General features: G+C 43.4%; 1 protein-coding gene across 1 annotated transcript; it reads right to left on the bottom strand.

The window, feature by feature from the left end:
• Positions 1 to 431: 431 nt before the first annotated feature.
• Positions 432 to 27,784, bottom strand: SLC38A8 (solute carrier family 38 member 8). Its single transcript, XM_051982918.1, has 10 exons — positions 27,526 to 27,784; positions 20,758 to 20,956; positions 18,099 to 18,258; positions 17,133 to 17,234; positions 14,922 to 14,979; positions 7,661 to 7,775; positions 6,669 to 6,816; positions 4,587 to 4,792; positions 3,166 to 3,217; positions 432 to 1,297 (listed from the first exon to the last, which is right to left on the bottom strand). Exons 1-10 carry the CDS (start codon positions 27,712 to 27,714, stop codon positions 1,204 to 1,206), a joined length of 1,323 nt encoding a protein of 440 aa, XP_051838878.1. The 5' UTR covers positions 27,715 to 27,784; the 3' UTR covers positions 432 to 1,203.
• Positions 27,785 to 27,816: the final 32 nt, after the last annotated feature.

Genomic DNA, 27,816 nt, shown 5'->3' with positions numbered 1-27,816 from the left:
AGAGAGAGAGAGAGAGAGAGGAGGGAGGAGAAGGGAGGGGGAGGAAAAGACAGATGGAGACAAGACAGAAACAGAGAGAGAGAGAGAGAGAGAGAGAGAGAGAGAGAGACAGAGACAGAGACAGAGACAGAGACAGAGAGAGACAGGGGAGGGAGGGAAGGAAGGAAAAAGGGAGGCAAGAAAGAGAGGGAGAGGGAGAGAGACTGTTCTGATCCCAACCATTTCAATAGCCTTCTAATTAGACTCTCTGCCTCCAATCTCTTTCCCTCTCCAATACATCCTTCCCACAGTTGTCCAAGTCACATTCCTAGAGCATAAGTCTGATCACTTCTCTTTCCTACTCAATAAATTCTTGTGGCTTCTAGTTACCTTTAGAATCAAATGCAAACACTTCTGCTTGCCTTTTAAAGTCCTTTACAACCTGGATCCAACCTCAAGTGCCATCTTCTATGGAAGGTCTTGTCCCCCAAACTATTGGTGTTTACCCTGAAATTACCTTTTATTTATTTTGTTTATAAATATTTACATAAACATTATCTTTCTCCCTATTCTGCAATAAAATGTAAGTTCCTTAAGAATTGGGTAGTTTCATTTTTGTCTCTGCATTCTCTATACCTAACTCATAGTAGACACTTACTAAGGGCACATTAACTGGCCACAAGTAAAAGAAGGAAGTCTCATTGCCCTCCTTTTACTCCCTGGTTTTCAGGGGCGTTGTATGTGTGTATACATGTATGTAGACATATGGTTAGGATGGTTTTTTTGTGTGTATATATATACACATATATAGTTTTTATACATGTATATATGTATATATAATATCTTTTCCCATAAAAGGGTGATAAAAAAACAAATACTACTTTCCTAAACAATAAATATCACTAAGGTTACAAATTGAGAGATTCTGTCAAGGTAAAAAGTGGGGCTGCTCAAGAGCATCATTCTGTTTAAGAAGAAAACCAGAAAATGGCCAATGAACATCAGGTATCTGAGGCAAGATGGAGAAGGGGGGATCTAGGAACCACAGGTGTATTTACATATGTGTGCATGTATGCGTTATGCCTGTGTATATATACATGTGCACACACACACCTACTATTAAGTATAGGGAACCCAAGAGAAGGTTTCCAGGGCTAAGTCTGTCTCGAGGGATTTCTTCTGCTCAGCTTTTTCTTGCCTCCACATTCACATCCAGGCAAAGACTCAGAACAGATCCAAGATGGCTGAACTGGTACTCTGCCCAAAGATAAAGGCACCGGCTAAGATGGAGACCACTCCCCAGAAGATCAAGCAGGATCTAGGGATTGAAGAAGGAAAACAAAGAAAGAATCATTCAATTTTCCTGAAATTTTCATAGAAACAAGAAGGACTGAAAAAGTCATTTTAATGCACGGGGAATGAAGGCAGACATTTTTCAAGTACTCAGCGTGATGAGAGCATCAAGTCCATGAAAAATTAAATTGCAGGCAGTAAGAACCGGGGCCTTCAGCCTATTTTCTTTTCTTTCCAAAACCACCAAAGCAACTGTCAGGGTTAAGGGAGGAGGGGAATTGGTTTGAAGCTCAGCTCTTTTTCTTTTTCTCTGCTCAACCCTCGAAAGAGAGAATAGGAAGATGTGGAAAGAGCCTGGTTTGGGGGTCAAGCTCTGCCTTGGAATTCCTTGCTCCTGCTACCTGTGGTCACCTTTTTTCCCTGTGCCTCAGTTTTCTCAGAATGAGGTGGGACTGGATGATCTATTACATGCAATGTCCTTTCAGGGGAAGAAGGACTCATAGTAGCAATAAGTGGCAATAATAACCTGCTTATCAGATTTCCTTGGCAGGTGAGGTGATGCAATAGGAAAACTACTAGTCTAGTAGACAGAAGATCTGAGTTCAAATTCCAGTTCCGATTTTCACTATCTGTGCAATTTGGGAAAACCACTTAGCTTCCCTGGTCTGAGCTTCTTCAACAATACAAAGAAGGGAATGACCTCTCAGGTCTCCTCCATCCCTAAGTCTATGGTGGTACAATATTTATGTGCTGGAAGATTAGGGGATAATCAACTGTGATAGAATTAGGTCTTCTCAGCAATTTAGTGACCTGAAAATTCCAAGAGCCTCAGAATGGAAAATCCCATCTGCGTCCAGAGAAAAAACTATGGAGATTGAATGTGGATCAAAGCATACTATTTTTACTTTTTCTTTTGTTTGTTTGTTTTCCTTTTTTTCTCGTGGTTTTTTCCTTTTGTTCTGACTTTTCTTTCACAACATGATAAATATGAAAATATGTCCTTGTATAACCTGTATCACATTGCTTGCTGTCTTGGGGAGAGAAGAAATAAGGGAAGGAAGGAGAAAAAAATTTGGAACTTAAAAACTTGCAATGTTGAAAAATATCTTTACATATAATTGGAAAAATGGCATACTATTGAGGAAAAATATTTATATTTATACGCTGGATATATGAAAAAATTTAAGCATCATGAAAACCTGATAGAAAAAGACCTCATAGCCTTATAGGATGTTCATGCTAGAAGATTCCTCAAGGAGCATCTAGTTCAACTCTCTCATTTTACAGGTATTGAGACCTAGAAACATAATCTAGTGACTTAACTAAGGAAATTAGTGTAGTAAATGGAGTTAGACCTCAACCCAGGTTTCCAAAGGAGGCATTCTTTCCATTTTAAATTAAAGAGCTTTTGAGAGATGAGAGCAATTAAAGAATAGGAAGAGGAAGAGAAGGAGAAGGAGAAGGAGAAGGAGGAAGAGAAGGAGAAAAAGGAGGAGGAAAAAGAGGAATAAAGGGGAAAGGAGAAGGAGGAACATTTCTACTTTTTCCCTGTAGACAGTGCTCTGTTCAAAGGGGTTAAGGAGCTAAGGGGGGAGATTGATCTCACACACACACCCAGCCCAATTCCCAAACAGATCAGTGGGCATTTTCTACAATCTATTAGGATCACTGCTCAAGAAAGAAAAGTTCAGATCCTAAATACTGACAGCAGGTTCCAAGGGCCGATCCAAAGTGAATGTGTGAATGCTCAGGGGCAAGAATAAGATGAGCAAGTGATTTCCCTCAGTGTCCTATTCTGTTCAAAGAGAAGGTTTAAGGTGATAGCTTCTCTAAGATCTAAAATTTAATCTATTATCGAAGTCATTACAGTGTGGGAGGACAAACTTAGCTCACCTGATTTTTGGCCCCAGGTTCTCTATATCCACTGCACAGATGAGACACAGGCCTGCCAACAAAACCCAAACACGCGGCTCAGATGTCAGATCCTTCAACGCTCCATGAGACTTCTCAAAGCCGGCACTTTATTGTCTGCTCGACCATCTACCACCCTCCAGGGTGACCTTTATCAACCTCTCCTGACTTCAACCTCCCTCCTCTTTCAGATGAGAAAATTGAACTAGTTTCTAAGTTTCCTTTTAGCTTTATAATTCTATGATTCTGAGGCCTTAATACTGAAGCTAATTAATCTTGTTTCAAGAGCCCAAATTAGTGTGTCTAAATTTAGGAGTCATGGAAATACAAAATGCTTATAAGAATAAGGTTACTTTAAACAACTAGTTAAAATCAAAAGCATTTTCCTGCTACCACCCGCAGATGGTGAATGTGTAATAAAAGGCCAAATTTCATTCCCAGACATTTCCGACTTCCTGATTCCTTCTCCCACTCTGACTCTTTTTCTCCTACAATTTTTTCTAGCAATTCACTGAGAAGCCATCTGACTGTTTGTCATAAGCCCCTGGGAAAAGCATTCTGTGTAAAAGTATGGAGGGCGCAGATAGGGTACCAGCAAGTAGACAGCCATGTCAGCCAATGGATATGTACAGTGGGGAAGTGATGCTAAATCAGTCTGGGAAGATAGTTTGGAACCAGATTGTGAAGGACTTTAAATGACAAGCACTTTTACCAAGTATTAGATCAATCAATAAATCTATTATCTATCTATCTATCTTTCCCTAAATTTGTCTATCTATTTGCTAGATTTATTATTTATTTACTATCTATTCACTAGATTTAACTTACACTAAGCCTCCTTCTTCCTCTGCTGGAGCTGATAGGAAAACATGATCTTGGATTGGGAGAGCGCCACGGGGTCCTTTCCAGTTCTGAGACTACACTATTTCTTTAGGATATTTCTCTAATTTCAGGCTCTATATAGTTTGCTAGTCAAGCCCAACACGTGTCATAATATCTGTTTCTATCTCTAATGATGATACACAGTAGCAGACTTCTCCAATTCAAAGTCTTAACTTATATTTCATATTTACCGAAAGCTTTTGGCCTCTATTGATTTTCCATCAATATACATTAAAAAGCTGGTCAACTCTTTACTCTCTGTGCTGATGGATTGTGGTGGCAATCCGCCATGGCCCCAGGAGCTTTTATCACAATCTTATTTCATGATTTAGAAAAATGGAGTTCCACTTCCGTCGCTGGAAGTCTCAACATGACTTGGAGAAGTAGTCGCAGGAGCTGGACCTTGTTTAGCTTTGAGGAAGATTTCTCAGATCAGCCTCCGGGTTCTCCCCTCTCCCCCCTGAGCCTTCAGAAGCAAAGCCAGAATAGAGACAAAGCCTTTGGAAAGGGAGGGGGCTCACCCGGGAAGATGAAGATGAAGAAGGCACTGATACCCCCAGTGATCATGATGACTTCCCCGATGTCTGGGACAAACAGAGCCAACAGAAGTGTGGCGGCTACCCACAGGCCCGTCAGCAGCATTCGGACCCAGGTTCCTGAAGGGTCCGCAGACCCTCCACTGCCCCAGACACTGGAGCAGCTCAGCCAGCAGTCCTGGATCACGGACCTGGGAGAAATCAGTCAGCAAACATTTATTAAGTGCCTTCTAAAGGATAGAGATATAAATAAAGGAAGAAGACAGGTCCTGCCCTTGAAGAAATCATGATCTAGTAACTGAACCTAAAGAAGCTTCCCAGTTCTTGGATGTTCCAACCCTGGCACTGGTGGTCCCTGAAGGCTTTCCCCTTCTTTATGAAATTTGTCTTTTTTCATGGTCTCCTAAGGGACTTCTACTTTATCCCTCTTTTTACAGGTAGCCTGAGCATTTGCTAGTGCCCTCCTTCCACAACTATCTCAGATCGAGGCACTGGGATGTAGGGAATACAGAGCTGGAATTGGTTTTAGGAAGTCCTGGGTTCAAATTCAGCAGCTTTGTGACCTGAGGATGTTAGACTAGAAGGAGACATCTCTAAGGTCCCCTAGCTTTAAATCAATGATCCTGTGTTTCAGTTTGTATTTCCTCTGTCTCCATATGGATTTCATATACATATTGAGAGCAGGAATTGTTTGGTGTTTTTTTTTCTCCTTAGCCTGGCACATAAAAGTCACTTAATAAATTCTTAATTGATTTTAAGATTCCCAAACAAGTACTCTGACTTGAACCAAAGTCAAATATTTATAAGGAAGCTACAGTGGACAGCAGCTTTCCATACTAAGTGCTTTAGAGGAAAGAAAAAATAGAAACAATAGTTCTTGACCTTAAGGAGGGTAAGCTCATGGGGGAAATGAGAGGAGGCAAATACTAATAGTCCACAATGATTTACTCCTTTTCAAGACACAAAGCACTTGCCCTACAGCAAACCCAAGATGTGGACTGGCAAGAATTATTAGCCCCATTTTACAGATGGAAAGAGGCTTTCCTATTATTCTTTTCTCCATACATTCTATATTTAAGCCAATCTCAATCGCCTCCTTGCATACGGCTTGCAATGTTTCAGCTTTTACTGATCCTGCCCCAATGCCCTCCTTCTTTGCCCTTTAAATTTCTAACTCATCCTTTAAAACCCAGCTCAAAGGCCACCTTTCCCAAGAAGCCTCTTCTAATTCCCCTGCAAACTGTCACCTTTCCCCCCTCAGACACAATTACATAATATGTGCTTTGTGAAGTTTTTAAAAATGTTTGATAAGTATCTTAGCTAAGGTAGAATGACTGATCTAAGACAGAGCTGAGATTCAGATTCTAACATATAATGCACCATTAAGCTCTGTGATACAGGCTATAGGTGCACACAGTAGGTATTCAATTATTTTTTTGGCAATAGGAATCCTGCCTGACTAAAATCCATTGCATGCTTCAGGATTCTAATATTTAATGCACCATTAAGCTCTGCGATACAGGTTATCAGTGCACATAGTAGGTGTTCAATTTTTTTTTTTTGATCAGAGGAATCCCACTTGGCTAAAATCCATTGCAGACATTAGGATTCTAATATTTAATGCACCATTAAGCTCTGTGATACAGGCTATAGGTGCACATAGTAGGTGTTCAAGAATTTTTTTTGGCAATAGGAATCCTGCCTGGCTAAAATCCATTGCAGGCATTAGGATTCTAACATAATTCATCAGTAAGCTCTGTGATACATGCTATAGGTGCACACAGTAAGTATTCAATTTTTTTTTTTTTTTGGCAATAGGAATCCTGCCTGGCTAAAATCCATTGCATGCTTTAGGATTCTAATATTTAATGCACCATTAAGCTCTGTGATACAGGCTATAGGTGTGCATAGTAGGTGTTCAATAATATATATTTTTTGGCAATAGGGATCCTGGCTGGCTGAAATCCTTCAAACTAATAATCCAAAGCAGGCTGCCCTGAGTAGCTGGATCCCAGGGGGTAAGACGGCTCCTTTGCCTCAATCCGAGTAAGGAACAAATTCTGTCACCTGCCCAGGAGGAGCGCAATGGGGTAGACCGTCACAATAGAGACCCCGAACAGGAAGCGGGCCACGATGACCATGGTGTCATTGCCTGGGTAGGACATCAGCACATCAGCAGAAACATTATCTCCAAAAGTCAGAAAGCCGTAGAGCCCTGCAAAGTTTCAGGGGATTTCACATCAGGAGAGATTAGAGAAATCCTCCCTTACTCAAGCTTAGAGTGTACAGATAGGACCTGCCTGCCCCGGTCTCAGATAAATCCCTCAGCATCCGGGAAGATGTTTTTCTAAGTCACAAGGTCTGATGGGAGCTCAGAAGAGTCTCTTCTGAAATTAAAGCTCCTGAGCCTCAGATCCGTCCTAACTTAATAGAGAGCTAGGAAGCAGGTTAAGGGCGGAAAGAGAGCCCGAGGCCTTCCGTGACCCCAAGTTGGGAGAGAGGGCTGGCACACGTGGCCCGGCGGAGGACTTCTCACTAGGGGAAGGGGGCCTGAGTCACTGGACATTGGGCCACGGCTGTCCCCACTTGTGGACAGCAGGCGGCAGAGTCCGGCCGATGCCTTCGGCAGGTTGAATTGCTGTCTCAAATGTCCTCTCAGGGGTCAGTCTTAGAGTCCTGAAAGTCGGATTTCCTGGAGACTTGGGCAGCGGTTTTCCTTGGGCCAAGCGGCCCGTGTCCTGCTGTGCTCAGTGACAGCATTGTTGGGCAGCTCCAGCCACGGGCCAGTTACCCCTGAAGGAGGGGAGCTCTCTCTCTGACCGGGTCACAGGTCCAGACCAAAAGGCCAAGACCCGACTCACAAAAGCCTAGCAAAGGTGGGGCCAGTGCGTATATCCTGTCACTTCAGTTTCATTATACCCATTTTACAGATGAGGAAACAGACTCAGAGGAATGCCCCGAGGTCTCAGCTGCGGGGAGCAGTGGTCTCAGGACCCCCTCCCCAGTATCAAAGGCTGAGGAGGAAAGGGTTGTTTCTCCAACTCCAGGTGGGCCTTTACCTGTCAGGGAATAAATGAGGCAGCAGGCCAGCATGGCGGCCACAGACACCACGGTCCAATGGGAGAGGTTTTGGTTGTACATGCTACTGTAGATAGATATGCTGGCTTCATGGCACTGAAAAACAGAGGAAGTCACTGAGCACCCCCATGTCCGCCCACCCACAAAACAGGGGGCTCTGCCCATTGAGCATCCTCATGCCCGCCCACCCACAAAACAGGGGGCTCTGCCCATTGAGCATCCCCATGACTGCCCACCCACAAGGGGGCTCTGCCCATTGAGCATCCCCATGCCCACCCACCCACCCATGGGGGCTCTGGCCCTTTCCAAGTATGAGAACAGGCCATGGTATTCACAGCCTTCATTGGGACACAGACCCCTGAATCAAGCACAGAATAAAAGCACAACTTCAAGCCCAGGGTCTCTATCCTGAGACAAGAATCCAGGAACAGGGCATTCTTAGCTTCCCCCAAAGACTTTAGCAGCCTCGCTTTTGCTGGCACTGCCCGATGGCCCGTATGTGGGCTGCCCATGCTTAGCCTGTGGTCAGATGAAAGCTATTCTTGGGTCAGAAAGTCCACAAGGACTTATGAAGTATTTATGAGCCTGTGTCTCTGCCTCCTAGCCTTGGGTCTCTCAATTCCTTCTCCCCTCCCCCACCAGTCACAGACCTAGCTGGAGCTAGAAGGAACCTTAGACGTCATTGAATCCAAACCCCTCACCTTACTGGGAGAAAACTGAGTCTTGGCTCCTTGTCAGAGATTAATAAGCACTTGTTTCCTTCCTCGCTCTCTCCCTCCCTCCTTTCCTTCCTCCCTCCATCTTTCCTTTTTTCCCCCTTCTTTGTTCTCTTTCTCTCCCTCTTTTCCTTCCTTGCTTTCATCCTTCCTCTCTCTCTCTTCTTCTCTTTCCCTCTTTCCTTTCTCCTTTCCCTTTCCTTTTTCTTTTTTACTTTCTTTCTCTATTTCCCTCTTTCCCTTGCTTCATTCTTCCTTCCTCTTTCATTTTTTCCATTTTGTCTCTATTTTCCTCCTTCCCTTTCTTCCTGCCTCCTCCCTCTTCCCTTCCTTCCTTTTTCTTCCCCTCCCTCCTTTCCTTTCTCCTTCCTTTTGTTCCTTCTTTCCTCCTCTCTCCCTCTCTCTTCCTCCTTTTCTTCCTTCTCTCTCTTTCTTCCTTTTCTCTCTCTTTCCCTCCCTCCCTTTTCTCTCTTCCACAGAACTACAATTCAGATGCCCGTCTTCTGGTTCTTCTCCCGCACCCTTCCCATGCTACTCCACACAGTCCCTATCCCCCCAACTCCACCTTCATCTCCAGCCACCCCTCCAGCCCGGGGCTTCTGCCTCCGAGCCTAGCGCCTTCCCTGCTCTTCCTCCCCTCCCTCAGACCCCTTTGAGGACCTCCCTCCTTTTCCTCCTGCACGAGAGCATGGAGGACCCGTTCTATGCCCATCATCCCTGGGTGGGGGTGGGGACGGGGAGGCTGGAGTCCATCTCAGCACCTCTCTCCCCACATCCAACGTGCCTGGCAACAGCAGCCGTGGCCACCGTTGCTAGGAGAGACCGGAGGGGAAGCCCAGCAAAAGGGGGATCGGGGCGCCCCCTTGTGGCAATCTGGGCAAGGTAGACAACCTCGCGGTACCCGCCCCGGTGCTGTGAGTGAGCATTGCAGGGATGGGGAGGGCTTGTTCAACTAAATACGGAAAGCCGCTGACAGCAAAAACATCCTCTAGATTTTGGAGAAAAAAAAGGGATAAAAGCAGAGAAGGGGAAAATCTGACTTTCAACCACTGACAGATGGTAACGACTAGGAGGCAAGGGTGAAGAGGAAAGGAAAGGGGGCTGCTTGGGAGGTAAAGCTTTGACCCCCAGGAACCTCATCAGAAAGAAAGAACAGGGAAAAGGGAGTCCTCCCAGTCACAGGGAAGAAGGGAAATGGCCCCCAACCGTCCCCACACCCGGCTCCCAACCCCAAAGACTTGCTCCATTTTTTTGGTGAGTTTGGGGAGGTGGGGGAAGGAAGGGCAATCATGGTTTAGTGACTTGCCCAATCTACTAAGTTTCTGTGGTCAGATTTGAACTCAGGTCCTCCTGACTCCAGAGCTGGTGTTCTATCCACTGAACCACCCAACTGCCCCCAAACTTGCTCCCCCCTTAATAGTACTTTATTTTTCCAAATACTTTCAACATACTAATAGCTTTCAATATTCATTTTATAAGCCTTTATGTTTCAGTTTTTCTCCATTCCTCCTTTACTTCCTCCCTCCCCAAGACAGCAAGCAATCTGATATAGGTCAAAGATGCTTTTAAATATATTTCCATTTTTGTCATGTTGTGCAAAAAAAAAAAAATCAGAACAAAAGGGAGGAAAAAAGCAAGCAAACAAACAAAAGAGAAAATACTACGCTTTGATCCACATTCAGTCTCCCAAGACTTGTTTTTAATGTAGCAGGGCGGAAATGTTCAATTGGGAGCTTTTTGGATTTTTGTAAAATATCCTGTTAAAATGTGAAAGGGTAAAAAACAAACATCTTCCTTCAAGGAAGAAAATGAAAGGAGTGCTAATCACCATAGAAGATGATCCTGGGGATTTCCTAGAGGAAATGCAGACAAAGGAAGAGATAGATAAACAATCTTTGTCTCTATTTCTCTTTCTCACATACACATTATTATCATAGATTCAAAATTAGAAAAAAACACAAGGGCCATCTAGCTCAGTCACCTCATTTTACAGATGAGAAATGAGTCCAGAGTCCAAAGATTAAGATTATCATCATCAGAAGTGGGATTTGAACACAGATCCTCTTACTTTAACACTTCTTTCTTTCCACAACATCTCTCTTAATGGCAAATCACAAGAATGGTGATTCTTTCACTATAATCATATTGGCTTCTATAACTGGTGTTAAAGAGAGATGAGAAGAGCAGAAACTGGAGCTGCTGCTACTAGGTCAGCACTGAGTCAAGTCAACAGCCATTTATTAAATACTTACTATGTGCTAAGTAATGGGAATATAAAAATGGCAAAGTGCCCCTTAAGTCCTGTTCTAAAGAAACTTACTTCCTAATAGAGAAGATGAAAATAAATAACTAAGTCCATGCAATATATAAAGAAAGTAGAGAGAAGGGAATCTGAATAGGGAGGGCTTTACATAGTTAGAAGGGTGAGATACAGGTTTCCAGAATAATTGGGATTTGAATTGGGTCCTAAAGGAAACCATCAGAACCAAGAGCAGAAGATGAGGGTTTCCAGAATAAGTGGAATTTGAATTGGGTCCTAAAGGGAACAATCAGAACCAAGAGCTGAAGATGAGAGTTTCCAGAATAAGTAGGATTTGAACTGGGTCCTAAAGGAAACCATCAGAACCAAGAGTTAAAGGTGAGGGTTTCCAAAATAAGTGGGATTTGAATTGAATCCTAAAGGAGGCCATGAGAACCAAAAGCTGTTGAGGGAGACAGAGTTCTAGGTAGGGAGGGACAGCTATTAGGAAAGCATGGAGAGGTAGATGTTATTTTCAAGGAATTGCAAATAGGTCAATACTGCTGGAATATAAAGTGTCTAGAGGATAGTAAGCCATAAAAAAGACTGGCAAGGTAGGAAGGTGTCAGATCATGAACCACTTTAGATGCCAAATAGTGGGATTTATATTTGATCCTGGAGGTAATTGAGTGGTGACATTGTTAGACTGCTGCTGCAGAAAAATCACCTTGACAGCTGAATGGATGATGGATTGGAATAGGGAGAGACTGAAGAGAGGAAGACCAGGTAGAAAGTTATTGCAATAGTTCAGGTGAAAGGTAATAAGGTTTTGAATTAAGGTTGTGGCTGTATAAATGGAAAGGAAGGGATACCTATTCTAAATATGTTGCAAAAGTAGACACAGCAACAGATTAAATAAAATAATAGGAAGAAATAAGGGAGAAGAGTTAGAAATGACTCTGAAGATATGAGCTTGAGTGACTGGGAAGATGTTGGTACCCTTAATAGTAATGGGGAAGGTAGGAAGAGGGAAGGATTTGAGGGTGGGGATGGAAAAGATAACGAGATCTGTTCATGTTGTATTTGTGGATGCCCAAATTTTATGGGTGAGGTGTGGACAGAGAACTGTAAAAGGAAACTGAGAAGGAGGGGTGGGACAGATGAGAGAGCCAGGAGAAAGCAGTATTATGAAAACAGAGAGAAGAAAGTATTTAGAAAAGGGTGATCAGACATATCAAATGCTATAGAAAAGTGGAAGGATGAGGATTGGGAAAAGGCCATTAGATTTGGAAATTAAGAAATCACTGGTACTTTTGGAAAGGGCAGTTTCAATTAAATGATGAGATCCAGAATCCAGATTGCAGAGGATTTTAAAAAGAGAAAGGAGTGGAAGAGGAGACACCTAGTGTTGATGGTTGATAATTTACTTGTGAAGGGGAGGAGAGATAAAGGATAATTGGCAAGGATGGCTGAATCAAATGAGGTTTTTTTGTTTTTGTTTTTAAGGAAACAGATGACAGAAGTCATCCCTTTTCCTTTGTAAATAGCAGAGAAAAATAATAAAGGGGGGGAGGAAAACTTGAGGGGATGGTGATAAAGGAAGCAGCCTGCTGGAGAAGTCCAGAGGGAATGGGATCAAGGTTACATATAGAGGGCTTGCCTTTGGCAAGGAGAGTTATTTCTTATCTAAGACCAGAGCAAAAAAGGAGCCATGAAAAAAGATGTCTGAATAATTTGAGATGAGGTATATATTACCATCTATTCTTTTTTTTTAATTAAAGTGTTTTATTTTCAAAACATATGCATGGATAATTTTTCAGCATTGACTCTTGCAAAATCTTGTGTTCCAATTTCCCCCGTTTCCCCCTCCCTAGATGGCAAGTAGTCCAGAAATGTTGAACACATTACCATCTATTCTTGAATCTTGTGCCTCTTTGTTCAATCGTGCTTGCCAAGACCCAAACTGGATTATTCCTATCACTTATTTTTTTTGCTCCTATTCATATGCTGCAAAGAAAGCTAGAAAAAAAAATCATGAAACTGTTGACTAGGTTCACTACAATTCTATTATCTAATCAGCTCGGTCCCCACTACAGCAAAGCAAGAATTCTCTTTCATGTTAACTGATTCACCATCTCACTTTTCATGTTCCAAGTCATTTCATTCTTCTTTCAGGCTCTCAACTTTCAGGCTCAACTCTTCCAGTCAAGGCCCTTGTCTCAGGGCATGGGAAAAATTCAGGCCATTTGCGGAGCACTCCCTCTGCTCCTCTTCTCATCTCAAATATAAACCAAATATAGACGGGAGAAGAATGTAGCCAGTGTAGGGGTGATATCCTGGTGATGGTAGAGAGATTAGTGGTCCAGTTCAGAAGAAGAAAGGCGTTAGGGATCATAAGGCATAGGGAAAGATGGGACGATAAAAAGATTATGAGCCAATAAAGGAATTTCAGACTTCATGAACCAAAAAGTAGAAAATCTGGGGGTGATACCAAGAAAACCATGGCACGACCATTTCTGTGCAGTTGACATGTTGTGGAAGCACAGGTTTTAGGTCTTGAGTAGATCAGGGATTTGAGACATTAGGAAATTTGAGGGATATCTAAATATATGCCGAAATCCCCAAATGAGAGAAAGACTGCAAGTCAGACACTGAATTCATTAAGAAAGGAGAACGTCCTAGTTCTATCATCCAGAATCTAAAGGAGGAGAATATATTGAGTGATGGTGGCAGGGGAAGAATCTGGAAATAGTGGTGGGGAGTAAGGGGTATTCTGATTCCCCCACCATGTAATACCAGGTAAAAGTAGCCAGTACTGGAAAGGGAGGCGAGGGAAGCAGTTAGCAGGAATGGTCACTCTATCTCCGTGAGGGCTTAACTAGCCCTAAGAGCACATCCCAGATATTTAGAAGTGCAGGAAAAAGTCCCTTGGGTTAGTAGCTGGTATCCCCAGAATATCTAACTTTCTGAGAGACCCACATCCTCCATGCTCTCTCTCTTGAGTTTCCCAGTGGGGAAGGGAAGGGAGGCCCCCAGAAGAACTATGGGTCACTTGCTTCTAGATCTCCTCCCAAGCCAGATTCAAATTCCTCAGCCTGGAATTCAAAGCCCTTTAGCATCTAGAAACTGCAACAAGGTTGGGAAATAGTTGATAAATGCCCAATATTGGCACAGCAAGCGCCCTGACTCTCTGGCCTTGTTTAAAGTGGCTTCCCTCCAACAGGGTATTCTCAACCACACTGAACTACTCTCCAGTCCCCAAACTCATCAACTTCCTAAGATTTTCCTATTGCTCTGACTATAGTCGGATCTTCCCTGGAGCTTTTTCCTTTTCCCTCTCCACCTGTTGAATTCCTACCGAAATTATTTGCTGCCTCTTACAGGAAATACTCAGACTGTCCCTAGCCCACACCATATGACTAGCCCATCTCCCTTTCTGCTTGGCTCACTCATTTCCTGGAGGCTATCTTTTATATCATTCAAGTCCAACTCTAGTGTTTCATCATCGTGTCAACATGACCCTGGATTCTCAAAGGCATATTGCAGACTGCATTGTGCAATCTACCTGCGGGCATATTGCAAGTCCCTGATAAATCTCTTTCCATTTAATCCATCTTCCACAGAGCTGACAAAGTAATTTTCCTAAACTTTATATCTGACCATGTCAACTCTCCCTCTACTCCCTAAGCTCCCCATTACTTTCAGTCTCAAATATAGAGTCTCCTTTGGAACATTTGAAGCTCTTCATAACCTGGCCCCAATCGTACATTTCTAGTCTTATTATATGTCCTATTTTATGAAGTGGGCACACTCTTCCCTGGGTCTGTCCATGGCTTTGCAATGGCCATCCTCCCGTGCCTTCCATAATCTCCAAGATCCAACCCCCTTAACTGCTTTGATGCCTCCTGCCCCTACATTCCCACTCCCCAGAGTTTTTCTGTAATGGCTTTATGTGTTTTAATTATAATCAATTTCCCCTTATCAAATTGAAGATGCTTGAGGGTAGGAGCAGATTATTTTTGTCAGGCACAGTGCCTGACTCAGAAGAGGTACTTAAAAAATGCTTATTTATTGATTGGATGGTTCTACCAAAAAAAGGAAAGTCTTAGAATCAATCCTAGACAAAAGGATTTATCTTTCCTCCAGTGCCCAGCCTGCTTGAGTCTGAAAAGGCTCATTAGCAAAAGATTGGCCACTGGGTGACAAATTCTTTAACCATGGCAACCCACGAGAGAAAACGGGGAAAATGTTAAAGCTTTTTTCTTTCTATACTCAAATTAAAATTACCTGAAATCCAAAGCAGATGGTGGGGAATACATTAAATACAGCAAGCCAGGAGGAAGGCCTGTAAATAGAGGAAACCAGGTGTTTAATAAAAAGAAAAACTGGAATCCCAGTTAACATTTGAGGTTGGGAAAGTACAAATGGATATCAGGAAACATTCTGCTTTTAATCACACAAGATAAAAATCAGGCTTTGGAAAAGACAGAAAGTGCCTTTGATCACTGGCTGCTCTCAGCCAGAGGGATGAATGGGATACAATCCTGCCAGTTCCTCTCTAGGATGGAGAAAAAGGGAGAGGAGGAATTTGCACCCTTATCCTTCAACAATCTGTCTGCCATGAGCAAAGGAAGGCGCAGAACAGGGCAGGGGGCTGAAGCATGTATACTGGAGAAACTAGGTGGGATTTGACTGCAGTTTGGGGCATTTACTCGCCATTTCCCTAGCTCCTGGCTGCAATGAATACCCAGAGATTTTGGAAATCAACTTTCAGTGCCATTGCTGATGTACGGCTCTTACTGGCATTTCGGCTCTATCTGGTGCCACGGAGAGAAACAGACGGACTCCAGTGGTTTCTGAAATGATCCTCTGTGTGACTCCCAAGAAACCATTTAATTTACCTGCCAACTCCTCCCAAGATCTACAAACCCTGAGTCCCGGTCCATTTCCCCTTCCTTCTCCCTCTCCTTTCACTGTTCTTCATCCAGGTCATACAAGACTCCATCCTGGACTCTTCTCTTTTCTCTCCTGCTCCCAGGGTTTCAACTATCATCTCTTATGTATTTGAGTCTCCGATTTCTTACTTTAGCCTTTACCTTTCTCCTGACTGTCACTCCTGCTTCTCCGTCTGTCTATTGGACAACCTTGAACTGGGCATCTTATAAACATCTTACTCAGCATTTACAAAACTTAACTCACCATCACACCCTCCCGTGCTCCGCTCCTTCTAATCTCCTTATTACTGAGAGCCCTCCATCCTTCCGGTCAACCCAAGCTTGAAACTCAGGGGTCATCCTCAGCCCCTCACACTTTTACCCTCCCTGGGATTCAATCAGTTGTATTTTATCATGTATTTTATCTACTTCACTCCCCTGACACGGACCACCTTAGAGCAGACCTTCATCACCTCAATCTTAGACTACTGCAATGGCTGCCTTGGAGAGGGGGTCTCTCTTTGCCTTAAATATCCACCAGCTGTAATCTGTTTTCCACTCAACTGTCGATTCTGGGGCAGAGAAGTATGATATAGAACGCTGAGTCTGAAGGATGTGAGTTCAAATACAGCCTCATTCACTCTGGACAAGTCACTTTACTCTGTTTCTTTGTCTATAAAATGAGCTGGAGGAAGAAATGGCAAAAACCACTCCAGTATCTTTGTCGAGAAAACTCCAGATGGGATCACAAGGAGTTGGACACAATTAAAATGGAATCCAAAAAACCTCAAGTTTGATCATGTCCATTCTGGGGGCTCCTGATTGTCTCCAGGATCAAATATAAACCCCCTGACTTTTAAAGCCCCTCATAACCAGGCCCCCTCCCACCCTTCCAGTTTCCTTCCTCCTTATATCCCTTGCATTCTCTTCGCTTCAGTAACGTTCCTCCCACTAAACACGCCTCCTCCTGACTACAGGCCTTCTCCCTGACCATCTCCCATGGCTGGGGCTCTCCTCCCCCTCATCTCCAGCTCCTAGCTTCCTTCAGCTCCACTGCAGTTCCACAGAGAAGCCTCTTCCCACCCTCCTTCATCTTAGTGGTTATTTCCAATCTTTCTCTCTCTCTCTCAGGGCTTTGCACGTCGCCTCCCCATTAGACTGGGAACTCCTTGAGAGCAGGAGCTGTTCTTGCCTTTCTTTGTATCCTCTGTGCTTAGCAGAGAACCTGCCATACAGCAGGCACCTAATAAATGCTTGGTGACTAGAACCCCTAGGCTGCCTCCCAACCCAGGACTGTTAACCTTGTATTTGCCAAGCTAGGCTACAGAACCCACGGACTTTCCTCGACCACTGCTATGGCCCCAAAGGTGGCTCTTTCCCTTTTTATGCCCTAGGCCCAACCAGACCCTTTTAATTAGCTCATAACCCATGAGGGGTCACTGACTGTATTTGGATATGATGCTTTCCTTGACGCCCATTCGTTCTCATCCATCCCAGTACAGAGGCCCCGTGGGCTGTGCTGGAGAGGGGCCCAGCCCGGGAACCCCAGCCCCCCCACACCCACCTGGGTGACCGACGGGGCTCAGGGGCGGGGCTGTCGGGCTTCAGGTAATACTTCACCACAATGACGAGGCTCAGATAGGAGGCAGCCAGCGTACCTAGGATGCTAACACACACACACACACACACACACACACAGTGCTTAGTTGGATTCTCCCGTTGAGCTGAGTCTGGGCTCACTTGGCCTGTAATCAGGTTAAAATGAATGAATGAGAAACGAGAAGCCCAGCCAAATGGGCGCCGTACCTGGCTGGCTTCCTGGCTGCCGTGGTAGCGGCTGAGCCAGAGACGGGGCCAGCGATTTACACGCGACTCCCTCCTCTTGGATAAAAATGACCTGAAAACCAAATTTGAGAAGGGAATGGGGAGACACCAGGAACTTCCCCCGCCCCTTCAGCACTAAGTTTGACTTTTTATTTCCATGTGAGAAAAATAATTTATCATGGTAAAAAGAGGACTGGACTTACTGCCTCTGATTCATCCAGCCTGTGTGACCATGGACAACTCGCTCAAAACTCTCAGTTTCCCCAGCAAACTATTTAAGATTCTAAGTTACACGTATTTAACATGTATGAGACCGCCTGCCATCTAGGGGAGGGGGTGGAGGGAGGGAGGGGAAAAGTTGGAACAGAAGTGAGTGCAAGGGATAATGTAAAAAATTATCCAGGCATATGTTCTGTCAATAAAAAGTTATAATTTAAAAAAGGGATTCTAAGTTACCAGCAAGTTATCGATCTGCATTGATGGAGAGACTTTCCACACTCGAGTTTCCTATACTACTGAAATCATAGATCCGAACCATGCCCAAAAGGATGTGTTTATTGGAGAAATATAATCACTGACACCTCTGTCCCTTCCCTAATCTCGATCCAATAAAAGGCCGGACAAAATGCATGAGAAAAACCCCCAGACCTCCGAACTTAGCACGTCCCCACTCTTCCCAGGGAGCGACCCCTAAACGTGGATGTACCTTGTATATTTCTGGAAGCTGATTTCCCGAGGCGCAGAGAGAGGGAAAATGATGAGGATGCAGAGGATGGACAGCGTAAAGCGTTGATCTATGTACCAGGGCCGGGGGACAGCTGAGACACTCCCACTGAGGGTTTCATTTGACAAGAAGAAGTCACCCACTGGAGGGAATAGGAAGGAAAATAAGATCATGGAGCTAAAAAGCACCTCAGAGGCCACAAAATTCAATTTCTTCATTTTTCAATGGAGAAGCAAGACCCACAAAGGTCCTCTTGCCTCAAGTCACCCAGGCATTGTGTAGCAGAGCTGGGGTTCCAACCCAGGTCCTCGAACCACAATCCAATCATACTTGGGCCACTGCAGATCCCCGGGAGAACAGCAGGGATGCTGTCAACAGTAAGATGAAGTGAACTAAAGCTAAGTGAAGTGAGCAGAGCCAGGAGGTCAGTGTGATGGCAACAGGATTTATAGGATGATCAAGTCTGATGGATGTGGCTCTTCTCAACAATGAGGTGATTCAGGCCAGTTCCAATGGTCTGTGATGGAGAGAGCCACCTGTACCCAGAGAGAGGCCTGTGGGGACTGAATGTAGATCACAACATAGCATTTTTAATCTTTTTTTGTTTATTGTTTGCATTTTGTTTTCTTTCTCATTTTTCCCTTTTTGAGCTGATTTTTCTTGTGCCGCATAACTGGAAATATGTATAGAAGAACTGCACATGTGTAACATATAATGAATTACTTGCCATCTAGGGGAGGAGGTGGAGGGAAGGGAGGGAAAAATTTGGAACACAAGGTTTGGCAACGGTGAATGATGAAAATTATCCCTTCATATGTTTTGAAAATAAAAAACTTTGATAAAAAAAGAAAAAACAGTAAGATGAAGGATCTTCAGCAGAGATTCCCAGGAGTCTAGTGAAAGGACTCCCACAACTTCTGCAAGCTGACTTTTGGTACAGAGGCTAGCCAAGTATACACTATGTTTGGTGACCACCAAAGTTTGATGCACATATGAGTTATTATTGTTACTGTGAATCTCTCGTCAAGTCCATGGTTTCTAGGGAGGCATTTTCCTGCCTGAGAAAAGGCAGGCACCGTGATAAAAAAGATAGAACAACTCATTTAGTCAGAAGATCTGGATTCAAGTCCTGGATTTGCTAATTACTATGTAATATATTGTGCCTCAGTGTCTTCATCTGTAAAATGGGGTAACAGTACTTGCCCTTCCTATCTCATAGGGTTGTTATTGGAGAAAGTATTTTTAAGTCTTGAAGTGCTGCAAAAATGTGAGCTATTGATGTGTTAGCAGTATCATCATCATCATCATCATGTACTCAGACATCCCTGCCTATTCTTTACACTTGAGGAGGTCTATTCTCAGACTTTTTAATAAAAACACATATAAACATCCACCTAGATCAAACCATACAAAACAAAACACTTAAGAACAACGCAACCTCTGCTTCCTTTCCTTAGGAGGGTGGGAGACTCGCAATACCTGGGGGAGATAGTTGCATCTTTGGTTTTTCAGAACTGTCATTGGTCTGGGGAAGAGGTATATATCCAGAAGTGAGTGATGTCAAAATAAAAGGCATCAACAGCTAGCATTATTATCATGCTTTAAGCTTGTAAAGTGTTCCACAAATTATGCCCTAGAGCTTTAAGCTTTAATAGTTTAAAACTGCACTAAGGCTTTTGGGACAACTTATCTCATTTAATCTTTACAACAATTGTAGGAGATTCTTTTTGTTGTTTTTCAGTTGTTTCAATCATATTCTACTCTTTGTGACCCCAATTGGAGTTTTCTTGGCAAAGATACTGGGGTGGTTTGCCAATTCCTTTTCCAGCTCATTCAACAGATGAGGAAACTGAGATAAACAGGGTAAAGTGACTTTTCCAGAGTCACACAGTATCTGAAGCTAGATTTGAATTCAAATCTTCCCAAATCCAGGTCCAGCATTCCATCCCTTCACCATCTAGAGAAAGTAGGTGCTATTATTATCATCCCCATTTTACAGATAAAGAAACTGAGACAGCCGGAGGTTAAGGTAAGCCCACAATTACACAACTACTAAGTGTCTCAGGCTTTCCTGACTCCAGGTCCAGTCTATCCACTGCACCACTTAGCTGCATCAATAAAATTGTAATTTTTAAAAAAGAAAATACAAACAATTTTCCTTAGGGCAGAACGAGAATTGGAATGAAAATTCACTTGAGTTTTTTTTTCCATTAGCATCAACCAGGAAAATGTGCATTTCTCTAGGACACTGAAGGAAAAGAGATGTCCAGCTGCTGACATGACATTCCCCAGCCCAGTTTTTCAACCGACATGGCATGAGAGCCTTGAAGTTTTCAGGGGATCCATGACAGGACAGAATTAAATTTTAATTTAATTTGAGTTTAGTGGTTAATTATGATAGTGTTTCTGGCAGGTGAGGGAGGGGTTGTCATGGAATTAAAGCAATAAGCATTCCAGCTCTTTGGTTCATTGGTTCCACGACCCTAATTGGACCCCCTTCCCTCTCTGAGCCTACCTAGCTCACAGGGAAAGTGCTTTTGTAGACCCGGAGCCACAATCCAAAAGAGGGAAGCCCATCAACGTTGGAGAGGGCTAGGAGGCGATAAGTTCTCCAGAAAACACCTAAAGGGAAGGTGCTTACATTTGTCCATCTGATCCCCCACGACCTTCAGGAAGGCCACAGAAATCATGAACATATCCACGATGAAGCAGATTTCGCAGAGCTTCCCAATGGCCGATCCACAGAGCACTCGGACCACACCCTGATAGGTGGACTGGCCGCTGACGGAGGCGGCGTAAGCCAGGATGACCAGGCCGCTAATGAGGAAGACTAGAGACACCTGTCAAAAAAAAGATGCTTCAGTAAAGCTGAGCGGGAACTGGCAGCCATCTTCGTCAGGGACACAGGTGGGAAGATGGCAGAGGCTTTCCTGATGATGCATGCTGGGCAAAAGCAGGGATGCTCAGGGGCCATGCCCTTTGTGCACTTCAATCCAAACTCCATATTACATAAGTCTCTTTACCATCCCCTTGTCCCTGGAGGGGGATTGCAGGATTTAGAACTCTTATTGTGGTTCTTAAACTAGGGTCCAAAGATTGTCATCTTATCCCTATGGTAGACTGCAGAATTCAGAAATAGATAAAATCTGAAACCTTCTAAATCAAAGGTTCTTAACCCGATGGGACTGATGTAGACTCCAGATAACGGAGTCCAGTCAGCTGGAGAATTCACAATGGCCGTTCTCTTTGATAAAAGGTATGTTTATTTAGAGGAAGGAGTTACAGGCAAAATGATGGGAAACAATCGACGTCAGGATTGTAAAATATGAAGCAGCGTTGGGAGAGCACAGAAAGGGCTTTATAACTAATGATGGAAAGGGCAAGTTCTCTGGTGGAAGGAAACACCCTTTCATGAGGCTGGACCATGCCCTTAGCTGGCAGACTAAATCCTGGAAGGAACTGAGCATCCCAAAAGAGTTAGTTATAAGGAGGAGAAGTAGCATCAGGAGCATAGTGGGGTTAGGACAGATACCAGAAGGAAAGGGGAAGGGAAAGGGGAAAGACACCACGAGATCTGGTACATTTGTTGGTGATGTGGTACATGAATATAATGGAATATTAAAGCACCATAAGCAATTATGTGCATGTAGAATTCAGGGGATTCTTTGGGGAAGCCATGTGAACTGATACAGAGTGAAATAAATAGGAGAATAGTTCAGTGGATAGATCTCAGGAAAATCTTGCCTCAAACACTTAGGAGCTGTGTGAACATGGGCGATCATTTAATCTTTCAGGGCTTCAGTTCCCTCATATGTTAAATTAGGAAATTGGACTGGATGAACTCAAAGGTCCCTTCTAGATCTAAAACTATCATTCTATGGTGATTTGTATAGTGATCATACTAGCACCAAGTGATTTAATCAATGAAGTGAGCCACTGTGGCTTCAGAGAACTTTATAGGGAAGCGTACCTCTTCCCATGTCCAAGAATTGTTGGCAAAGAATTGCTGTTCAGTCATTTTAATTGTGACCTCATTTGGGGTCAAAGACTTTGGAGGGGGTTTGCCATTTCCTTCTCCAACTCATTTGACAAATGAGAGAATTGAGAAAAACAGAGTTAGGTGACTTATAAGTCACAGAGCTAGTAAGTGTGTGAGACCAGAGGTGAACTCATAAAGGTGAGACTTCCTGACTCCAAGCTCAGCATTTTATCCACTGCAGTGTCACCCAGCTTATCCTGGTTAATAGACCATAAATGTGCTCAGTGAAAAACATTCTCACACACAGCCAATGTATTGATTTATTTTAATTATACATATTTGTTACAAAGGAAAGAAGTCTCAGTGACTTTAAAAAAAAGATTAAAACATTTTTAGGAGAACTTTAGGGCACTATATAAATGTGAATTATTTCTCTCCTTATTGCCAGAGGCTTAAGTATCTGATTAAGAGAGAGCTGGATTGATAAAACTCAGTTCAGCCACATGGTCTTTCTTGAAACACATCCCAGAATCCATTCACTCCTCAGAAATAGCATCTGTTCCCACTCAGCCATATGTCAGAGAAAGAACACTGAATCTGGGGGTCAGAGGACCTGGATTCGAGCCCTGGGCTTGCAATGTTAGGGCCCAGCTGGTTCCCATCTCTAGATCTCAGTTTTTTCCTCTGTAAAATGAGTGGGTTAGTCTAAATGATCTCTAAAATTCTTTTAATTTAGACAATTATAGAAATTAAAGTAGGCAAAGAGAACCTCAAAGATTCAGGTTTTAAAATAAAAGCAGAAGAGGGCCATGACTGGGGGGATACAGTGGCTAGAGGGGTTTGTATTCAAGATGTAGATTATCAATGGAGACATCTAAGGATAAAGACAGAAGGTCAACAATCTGGTTGTGCTTCCTCCTCCTTTCCAATGGTATAGTTTTCTTGCCCCCCAGCTTGACTATAAAGTCCTCGAGAGCACTTCCCCTTTGGTGTTTGGTCCCCTCATCTATAAAACGAGCTGTTTGATTCAGACAGGACAGGAGTTCTTAACCTTTTTTGTCATTGTCCCCTTCGGTAGGTCTTAACACATAGTAGGTGTTTAATAAACTACAACTCAAATAGACACATAATTATCTTTTTTTTTTTTAAGACTTAGGATCATAGTTTTAGATCTTAAAGATCATCTGATCTAGAGAATCTAAACTGTGTCCTTTACCCCCTTAGCAGACTGATGAAGCTCATGGACCCTTTCTTCGAATCATGTTTTAAAATAATTGAAGGAAAAAAAAATAATAAAATAAAATAATTGAAGGAAATGCTCGATTTCAGTTAGAAATTAGTAAAACCAAACCAAACCAAACTCAAAGATGTAATTTCTTTCCATCTAAATTTGTGGACCACCCCCCAAAAAATTTGCCCATGGATTGATAAGGCCCATAGACCTCAGGTTAGAAACCTTTAATCTATTCCAGCTTCTTAATTTTGCAGTTGAAGAAACTGAGGTTAAAGTGATTTTCTTCAAGATCATTCAGATAATAGGTAGCTTAGCCAAGATTCTGATTAACTTAGCCAGATCCTCCAACTCAAGTGAAGAATGGAGGGAATCTTTCTGTCTCACCATGGAGCCTCTTGCTTTTTTGAGGGGACAAAGTAAAAGTTTTGAAATGAGAAGACCCACATGTAAATCCTGACTGAATGATTTTGGGAAAGTCATATACTTTCTCTGAACTTCAGTTTCTTTGATCCATTCAAAAATCAATTATTATAAAAAGAAGACTGGAATCAATCCCTTCTCCTATATCTTGCTTCTGCGATCCCCAAATCATACTACTATGACTTGACTTTTTACTCAGCTCTCTTCTCAGTAGTCTGAGTCAATGAAGACTTTCATTTCCAATCTTCTCTGATGCCATTAGCTCATCCAAAGAGTTTAGAGAGAAAAATGTTTTACCCAACAGTTCAGTGGGGGAACAAAGCCTTAAAGACAAATAAAAAAATCACACTTCCATGAAGTCAATAAACTTTATATTTTCAATCAAATAATAGCAAAGGAAATTTCTGTTTTCCTCAAGGAGAAAAAATGTAAATCTACAAGACCTCCAATGCTGTTTATTCACTATCATGTAAATATCCCTGAATTAGGAGGGCTATTTATATGTTTTATCCAAATAAATATGAATAAATGTGAATCCTGTCCTAAAGGAGCTTAAAAATCTAATTGAAGAGAAAAGATGAATACACGGGAATGGTCAAGTCATTACAAGATAATATTGTTTTTCCCTGGAGAAAGAAAAGGACTAGAATTTGAGAGCTGGAAAGGATCTCAGTTGCCATCCTACACTAGCTCATATTAGAAAGGAATCTCTGCTGTAATAGACTACAAGGGGTTATCTGGCTTCCGTGAAGGCCTGGAAGGGCAGAAGCCCACCCCTCTCAAGGCAATCATTTCCATTTGGGAACAGTTCTCCTTGGCAGAAAGTGTTTCCTCCCTGCTTCTAGATAGCTTCTATTTGCACCTAATTCTGTCCTCTCCGGTCAAAACTATAGCCCTTACAACTGTGTCATTAAAGTCACACTCAGTTGCTCCCAGTTTTAGACTGGTTTGTTGGGTATCAATGAGCAACCAGCCTAAAGCACCTACTATGTGCAAAACACTGGAGAATACAAGATGGCAAAGAGCATGGTCTGTCCTCGAGAGGCAAGAAGATACAAGAAGTAATCGAAAGGATGCAAAGTCACAAAATCTTGGAGATAACGCCAATAGAGAAGTCTCATGGACTGTCCATTTCAGTACCAACACGCCCACAAAAGACTTGTGGCAACTGTGACTTTGCTTCTTCTCAACCACGTGAGGTACCTGCTAACGGCACCTGCTCTAAAAGCAGAGGAAAGCCGGGCAGGGAGGAACCCTCTCGTTCTTCCTGCTGCTGGGGAGGCTGAGGTCGGTGGATTGCTTAAATCTGGGAATTCTGAGCTGTAATAGGGTAAAAGTCAATCAGGTGCGAGGACTAAGTCTGCCACCAATATGGTGAACTAGGAACGTGGAAGGCCGCCCAACTAAGGAAGAGCAAACCAGAAAGGACCGGAAAACAGAGCAAGTTAAAGCTTCCATACTGGCAAGTACTGGGATCAGAGTGGCCAGTGCGGACGAGACAGGGAGACCCAGTCTTAATATGTGCATGTGCGTGGATGGTCACAGGGAAAGTAGTTCTGAGAGATAGGATCAGAGAAGGGACCATTTTTGTCTTATCTGTACTTGGCAAAAATAAAAACAAAAGGAAAAATACTGCTCTGGGAATTAGCAGATCCAGATTCTAGTCCCAGCTCCATCACTAAGTCACTGGATAACCTTGCTTTATTCATTATCTGTCTGTTTCTCCTCTCTCTTTTTCTCTCTGTTATTCTTTCTGTCTCTGTGTGTCTGTCTCTCTCTCCCTCTCTCTCTCACCTTCTCCCTCTCCCTCTCTTTCTCTCTCTCTCTCTCTCTCTCTCTCTCTCTCTCTCTCTCTCTTCTCTCTCTCTCTTTCTCTTCTCTCTGTCTCCCCTCTCTCTGTCTCTCTCTTCTCTGTCTCTCTCTTCTATCTCTCTCACTCTCTCTCTGTCTCTCTGTGTCTGTCTGTCTGTCTGTCTCTCTCTCTTTTCTCCCCTCCCTCTCTCTTTTCTCCTTCTCTCTTGCTCTCCCCCTTTCTCTCTCTCACTCTCCCCCTTTCCCTCTTTCTGTGTCTTTCTATATTTTTTTCTCTTCATATTTCTCTGTCTCTGTTTCCCTCTCTCACCTTTCTTTTCTTTTCTTTTCCTTCTTCTCTCTCTCTTTCTCTGTCTCTCTCTCTCTCTCTCTGTCTCTCTCTCTCTGTCTTTCCAGTTGTGTGCCTCTGTCTCTCTCCTTACCTTTCTAACTCTGTTTCTGTCTCTGTCTCCTTCCCTTTCTCTGTCTCTGTCTGTCTCTCTGTCTCTCTGTCTCTCTCTCTCTGTCTCTCTCTCTCTCTCTCTCACTGCAAATGTGGAGATTCAAGATTCCTTCCAGCTTGAACAGTTTGTAATGACTCAGCATGTACACAAATGACTATATAATAAGGTAGAATGTGATAAAGACAAAGGGGAGAACAAGCAAAGGGGTTATGAGAAATTCAAGGAGGGGGAAACGGATTTCCCTTTCCCAGGAAAGGGAGGGAGAGATCTGAGTCAGATTTTGAAGAAGAGAATAAAAAACTTGACATAAAGGAAAATAGAGAAAAAAGGGAAGAATTCATTTAGGGCATGAGCAAAGAAATGGGAGGAGGGCAGAATGAGAATAAGTGAAGGTGTTTAGCTGGAACAGGATGTGAAGAGTATTAATATGGAAGAAGGCTAGATCAAAAAGAGAGTAGACAAGATAGGAGCCAGTTCTTGTGAGGGGGAGAGAGAGAGACAGAGAGAGAAGGAGAAAGACAGAGACATACGACTGGAGAGACAGACACACATAGAGAAATCAGAGAGACAGAAACAGAGGAGAGAGAGACACAAATCAAGAGAGACAGACACACAGAGATAGAGACACAGGGATAGAATAGACACACAGAGAGAGACAGAGAAAAGGAGAGACAGACCACAGAGGCAGAGGGAGGGAAGAGAAGGAAGAAGATGAGGAGGAGGAGTAAGAAGAAGGAAAAGAAAGCAGGGCAGCTGGTGGTGCAGGGGTTAGAGCACCAGCCCCGAAGTCAGGAGGACCTGAGTTCAAATCTGGTCTCAGACACTTAACACTTCCTAGCTGTCTGACCCTGGGCAAGTCACTTAACCTCAATCTCCTCAGGGGGGAAAAAAGGAGCAAGAAAGTGAAGGGGGAGAAGAGGAGAGACAGAGAGAAGAGATTCTTGTAATCCTTGAAGGAGCCTTGATCCCTTTAGTATGGCTTATTTATTTATTTTTAAATCTTGTCTTAAAACAGGGTTTTCCGTTTTGTGGTCAGAGGAGGCCAGCAGGATGTAGTGGGTAGAGAGGACCAGCCTTGGAGCCAAGAAGACCAGAGATCGAAGTTTCTGACTGAGAATTCTGAAGGCTCTTAGAGTGTCTGAGTCCCTCATTCAATAAATGAAATGGCTGAGGACTAGTGAGGTTAAACAACCTATTTGCCAGACCCTGGGCTCCTCTCTCCTCTACTGCCCTCATGGACCAGTCACAGCCTCTCATACTCCCAGGCCAGTCTCTAAGACCCTGAATAATCAGCAACCTGAAGTGATGAAGAAGGCTGCCCACACACTGATGTCAGAGGGCAAAGGAGAGAAAATATTCCATCAAATAACACCGATTTTATACCCATTTGCTGAGTTGGGCTTGAGGTTACTTGAGCTGCAAACCCCTTCTCCTCCCCCCCAAAGAAACCCCCTCCAACCGACTTCTTCCAGCTCTTCCCTAGGAACTCACAGGGGCCCAAGTGAGGTTCCGGGCTCTTACCAGCTCCATGAGTAAGGCTGGGCCGATGCCGCCTGCTTGACCGAAAGCCCACGAAAAGTTTAGGAGTCCGGCTCCCAGGGCCGATTTCAGCAGAATAAAAACAGCCCCGACGGAGGATAAGCTCGGTGTCCTGGTCGCCAGGGAGGGCTTGTCCAACAGACCGGTCTTTTCTCTGTTCACTTCTCCCATATTTGAAAAAGCGAGGGAGCAAGTAGTTCAGTTTTCAGAATTCTCCCTCTTCTTGCTCCAGTGGATCTCCTCCTCCAAGAGTCAATTCGGAGCTGCCTCCGG

This window comes from Antechinus flavipes, chromosome 2 (assembly GCF_016432865.1).
Source record: "Antechinus flavipes isolate AdamAnt ecotype Samford, QLD, Australia chromosome 2, AdamAnt_v2, whole genome shotgun sequence".
In the NCBI taxonomy this organism is placed as follows: domain Eukaryota; kingdom Metazoa; phylum Chordata; class Mammalia; order Dasyuromorphia; family Dasyuridae; genus Antechinus; species Antechinus flavipes.
This window is presented reverse-complemented; position numbering and strand designations above follow the sequence as displayed.

What these genes read in the sequence shown, in the direction of transcription:
- SLC38A8 (XM_051982918.1), bottom strand. Translation starts at nt 27,714, where the DNA reads ATGGGAGAAGTGAACAGAGAAAAGACCGGTCTGTTGGACAAGCCCTCC. An exon ending in AGCTTCCAGAAATATACAAG is followed by an intron (nt 17,235 to 18,098) that starts GTACATCCACGT and finishes TGTGTGTGTTAG; the next exon opens with CATCCTAGGTACGCTGGCTG. An exon ending in CCTCATTTATTCCCTGACAG is followed by an intron (nt 6,817 to 7,660) that starts GTAAAGGCCCAC and finishes GAAACTTTGCAG; the next exon opens with GGCTCTACGGCTTTCTGACT.